Source organism: Sparus aurata, chromosome 7 (assembly GCF_900880675.1).
Source record: "Sparus aurata chromosome 7, fSpaAur1.1, whole genome shotgun sequence".
NCBI lineage: Eukaryota > Metazoa > Chordata > Actinopteri > Spariformes > Sparidae > Sparus > Sparus aurata.
This window is the reverse complement of record NC_044193.1, coordinates 535,478-541,477: the sequence shown is the minus strand read 5'-3', so window position 1 is coordinate 541,477 and position 6,000 is coordinate 535,478. Positions and strand designations below refer to the sequence as shown.

Sequence of the window (6,000 nt, the reverse complement as noted above, 5' to 3'; positions counted from 1 at the left end):
TGATTGGTCCACAGGCTGCTGGTCCCTGCAGGTGATTGGTTTCTTTCTTGAAGCCGCAAAAACATTAAACAAATCTTATTTTAAATCATGTTTAAATCTTTATTCAGTTTCTGGCTGACAGAAAATAACAGAACGAAATCTTTTGTAATAAACAATAATTTAAATATAGTTTTATTGCATCACAATAAAAATAAAATGATTTTCATGTGTCAGAGCAGATTTCTCTGCTCCTCTCGTGTTTTTCTCTCTGCGCCTTTAATTCTCAGCTGACCTCCCCTTTAACACGAGCCCGATTCTCTCTGTTTAATCCCCAACTGGGAGAGGGAGAGAGAGAGAGAGAGGGGGAGAGAGAGAGAAAGAGAGGGAGAGGAGAGAGAGAGAGAGAGGGAGAGAGGAGAGAGAGAGAGAGAGAGAGAGTCAGATTAGTGAAGTGAAGCTGAGAAAGAAGCAGAATCCATCTCGTCGCTTTTCTCTGGATTTATTTCACTTCTTCTCACTTTTTCACTCTGTTTGGATGATAATCGATCAATCGACGAGTCGCTGAGTTGATCAGCTGAAGTCCCTTCATTGATCCTGATGGTCTGTGGGAGTTTGTGAATGAGGAGCAGCTGCTGAGGATCGCAGTGACCGGAAACTGATCAAAGTGCGGATCGATAGAAGATGATCGTCGGTGCTCGGAGCTGAGAGAGAAGCAGCGGAGATGTACGAGGAGAGGAAAAGTAAGAACGAGTGTGTGCGTGAAGACATCTGATCAGATCGATACATCCGCGATCAGCTCACATGTCTCACAGCTGATCAGCTTTACACTCCTGCATCTGTCCTCCTGGAGAGCTCCTGGAGACCTCCTGGAGAGCTCCTGGAGAGGTCCTGGAGAGCTCCTGGAGAGCTCCTGGAACTCTCGTGGAGAGATCCTGGAGACCTCCTGGAGAGGTCCTGGAGACCTCCTGGAGAGCTCCTGGAGAGCTCCTGGAGAGCTCCTGGAGAGCTCCTGGAGAGGTCCTGGCAGGAAGTCTCCAGGATGTTTCAGCTCCTCACAGAATCAGACTCAGTCCGTCCTGATCACAGACTCACAGGTGTGTCTGACAGAGAGGAGATGAACCTGAGCTGAGGCTGATAACATGAGGAGAACTGATCAGAGTGCTGTTATTGATCAGAGTGCTGTTATTGATCAGAGTGCTGTTATTGATCATGTAGAACAGTTAACATGATGTTACGTACGTCAGTTTTACAGGCCGCACGTTGTTTCGTTAAATGTGTCAAATTTGAAGCCCCGCCCCTTCCTGTTCCCTCATGGACCTTATTGATCAAACCTTTGTCTGTTAGTGAAGAGAGATGATAAAGTATTGATCCTGTTGAACTGTGTCATTAATCACACACGATGTTTGTCAGTTTGTCATCAGACTGAACACACGTCGTTATAGTGACATCACAGCGTCGTCAGTGACATCACAGCATCGTCAGTGACATCACAGCGTCGTCAGTGACATCACAGCGTCGTCAGTGACATCACAGCGTCGTTAGTGACATCACAGCGTCGTTAGTGACATCACAGCGTCGTTAGTGACGTCGTCTCCTAACAACATCGTAGAGCTGCTCCTGGATATCAGCAGCTCAAAGAACTGAACCAGGACCTTTTCTGACCCAGTTGGGTCCATGTTGGTTCTGGTGCTGTGTAGATGAGACGATGTCGTTCACTGAGCAAAACTACAAACTGACAAACATCCTGTGTGAGATTCTGACCCAGTTCAGCAGGAGGATCAATACTTTATCACTAACAGATGAAGGTTTTCTTTAATGACCTTTGACCCGGCAGTCCCATCTTGGACCCTGCAGGGACCCGGACCTCAGGTTGGGAACCTCTGCTCGTCTCGATGACAGGAGTTATGAACTGGACTATAAAAATAAGAGCGTGGATGTTTTGTCTCTCACCCAGCTGACTGTTGACAGTCACTGAGCAGGTGCACACCTGTGTGTCACACTGTGACCTCTGACCTCAGCGGGGGCGGGGTCAGCAGAGGTCATCATTTAGAGCGACTCATTTTAATCCTCCTGATCCTGACGGAGGATCAGACTTCCTGCTCTCTGTATTAAGATGGCCTCCCCGGACCTTCTGATAACGTTGTCATGGAAATGAGCATTAACACACGTGACATCATCGGTTACCGTGGCAGCAGAGTTAATCCGCCCTTTTGTCCCGTCCGTGAATCGAGGCTTATTTTAACTTTATCTCACCCTCAAAGAAACCTTCAGAGTGAGTTTGATCAGGACGAGCGCTGACAGGAAGTCTTTTATGGCAACGGATCAGAACTTCATCATCAGACATGGACCGTGTGAGAAGAAGACCGTCAGTCGCTGAGATGTCTCACTGTCCTTGAACACACCAACAGCTTTACAAGATTTACAAAATGGTCGTCGCTGCTGTAAAACGACACTAAACCCTCCAAACACGGACTTTAATGGAGGAAGTAGATGAGTCCAACAGAACAGCAGTCAGTCAGTAAAGCTCCAAAATTAACAATAGGTGATGTTCTTGTGTCCAGCAGTGTGCCGAGAGCTCAGCATAAACAGGTGGTACCACACGGATCAACACCGGGTCCTCTGCTCTTTTAACAATAACAAGACTAGAATTTAAAGTAAAGCCTCCTGAACCTGGACCCTGTTGGATCTGAACACCTCCAAGTGAAAACTTATCAACATCACTTTCAAACTGTTTAGTGTTGTAGCTCCAGTCAGCAGAACAGAACCTGGAGGTCCGCTCTGGATCACTGTTGCAGTCAGGCCGATCAACAGCAGTGAAGAGAGATCTCTTTTTAATCCAAACAGTTACAAAGTCATCCCTGAGCACTCCTCCGGTCGGTAAACAGCTCCGGATCAGAACCTGATGTGACTCCAGGGCCCAAATGTAAAAACCTCTAAACCTTGAAAAATGTCCTGAGGCCAGTTTCCATGCAGGTTTCTGAATGTGTGTTCTGGTACACAGCCGGTTCTGTCGGATTATTGTGAATTCTGTTTTATTTAGAGCAGTTTTTGTCTGTGACCAAACAGACGTGACGCCTTGTCATGATAATTCTAATGAGAAGGATCCTTATGTAAGTAAACTATCATTATGAACATAAATAAAGATTATCATGAGATTATGTTCATGTGTAACTGAGGAGTAAGAATCCTGTCAGGACAGTTTCAGGGACCGTACTGAAGTTCTGGCCCATGATGATGACATCATCAAGCAGCAGAGCTGTGTCTGGTCCGTGGCTCTGAACTCTCAGCGTCACAGAACTGAAGAGACGAAACTCTTCTGTCAGTCGGATCCAGGATGATTCTTCAGCTGCTTCTTTGCTTCTGACGTTTCTCCTCAACACTGAACTACATTCTGGCCTCCATGTAAACCAGGTGATTGTGGCGAATGAGCCGCTCACAGTGAACTGTGTTGATGGTCAGACAGCTCGTGTTTAAGATGTCAGGATGTTTGAAGAAAAGACACGTGACAACAGAAGCACAGGTTTTAGAAACCTGATTTTACATATTTGGCTCCTGGTTGTTTATTCCTCCAAAAGCTCTGGATCTGCAGCCACATCCACACCATGACATCACCACACCACCACACCATGACATCACCACACCACCACACCATGACATCACCACACCATGACATCACCACACCACCACACCATGACATCACCACACCATGACATCACCACATTCCCCACACCCACCACCACCACACCACCCCCACCATGACATCACCCCATCACCACACCACCACATGACATCACCACATCACCACACCACCACACCATGACATCACCACACCACCACACCATGACATCACCACATCACCACATCACCACACCACCACACCACCACACCATGACATCACCACATCACCACACCACCACACCATGACATCACCACACCACCACACCACCACACCATGACATCACCACATCACCACACCACCACACCACCACACCATGACATCACCACATCACCACACCATGACATCACCACATCACCACACCACCACACCATGACATCACCACACCATGACATCACCACATCACCACACCACCACATCACCACACCATGACATCACCACACCACCACACCATGACATCACCACATCACCACACCATGACACACCACATCACCACACCACACCATGACATCACCACACCACCACACCACCACACCATGACATCACCACATCACCACACCATGACATCACCACACCACCACACCACCACACCATGACATCACCACATCACCACACCATGACATCACCACACCACCACACCATGACATCACCACACCACCACACCATGACATCACCACACCACCACACACCACACCATGACATCACCACACCACCACACCATGACATCACCACACCACCACACCATGACATCACCACACCACCACACCATGACATCACCACACCACCACATCACCACATCACCACACCATGACATCACCACACCACCACACCATGACATCACCACACCATGACATCACCACACCACCACACCACCACACCATGACATCACCACACCATGACATCACCACACCACCACACCACCACACCACCACACCACCACACCATGACATCACCACACCACCACACCACCACACCATGACATCACCACACCATGACATCACCACATCACCACACCATGACATCACCACACCATGACATCACCACATCACCACACCACCACACCATGACATCACCACACCACCACACCATGACATCACCACACCACGAGGCTCCTGACGTTCAGCGTCCGACGCTTTTCTGCTCCGACTTTATGTTTTTCCACCTGAGCTGTTCACAGTCTGATGACGTGAGTCAGTGAATGAACAGCGACTGTCGAGAGTTAAAACATAGTCACAGTCTGAACTAACATCATGTGCTGTAATGTGTCTGTATCTATACTGCTAATGATCAGATGATCACGTGGTCACGGTGACGTATTGATCGCGATGCAGCAGTTAAAGCAGCTCTGCTGCTGCTGCGAGTCTGAACTGAGCAGTGAAGAAGAAAAAACTGCCCCAACGTTCACTAAATGAACTGATGACCTTCCAGCTGGACCAGGCTGCAGGGCAGCATGACACCCACACACACACACACACACACACACACACACACACACACACACACAGTCGGAGACAAGGCAGTGAAAAGTAGAAAGTTAACAAGGCGGATGCAGAGTCGTGTGCGAGGGATGGGATGCCCCACTACACCATTACACACACACACACACACACACACACACACACACACACACACACAAACTCTCTGTTGTCATGATGATGTGAGCTGACTCGGGGTAATTTGGGGATAATTAGTTGGTTCTTGTGGTCCTGCGGGTGAAGCAGCTCCTCACAGGAAGAAACAACGTGACCCACAGTCATGTGACCTGCGCTGACCAAACCTCAGCTGCTCATTGGACGGATGACAAACCTGCTGGGACGCTGCCAGCTGAGTTCAGTGGAAGGAAAGACTCTCTTATTATTTCACCTCCACACATTCTGGTCCTGTGTCCTGATTCTGGTTCTGATTCGAAGAACCCAGGGGACGCCTGGTGGACTTTTTAAAACTGGACCTTCAGAAAATCCTCAGACTGAAGTGAGTGATGTAGGACGACACTGCTGACGTGAAGATGTGGTAAAAACAGCCAGTTTACCTGACTGAGGGGCCGCCGGCTGAAAGGGAATCAAATTAATATATTGTTTTAAAATCGTTCTAACTTTGAAGTGGATGGTGGATCGACTCCAGAACCAGAACCTTAGCCACAGCGATGATCGGTCACTTTCAGATCGAGTGACAGCTCATCAGAATCCACCTGAACTCTCAGGCTCTTCAATGAGTTAGTTTTTGGACATTTTTGTAGTTAAGTCAGCTAAAGCTGGAGTCTGTAACTACTGTTTTGTTATATTTGCTAAACTTGTCATTATGATGTGACAGTAGAATCAGATACAGCTCAGCTCTACATAGACATT

At 48.0% G+C, this 6,000-nt stretch overlaps 1 protein-coding gene across 2 annotated transcripts in view; it reads left to right on the top strand.

Moving 5' to 3' along the window:
* The first annotated feature begins 380 nt into the window (after positions 1–380).
* Positions 381–6,000, top strand: part of cacna1fb (calcium channel, voltage-dependent, L type, alpha 1F subunit) — a 57,079-nt gene continuing 51,459 nt past the window's right edge. For both annotated transcript variants that reach the window (XM_030423902.1, XM_030423901.1), the window contains exon 1: positions 381–719. In XM_030423902.1, the coding sequence (XP_030279762.1) occupies positions 701–719 (19 nt within the window). In that variant the 5' untranslated portion in view covers positions 381–700. The remainder of the gene's footprint in view (positions 720–6,000) is intronic.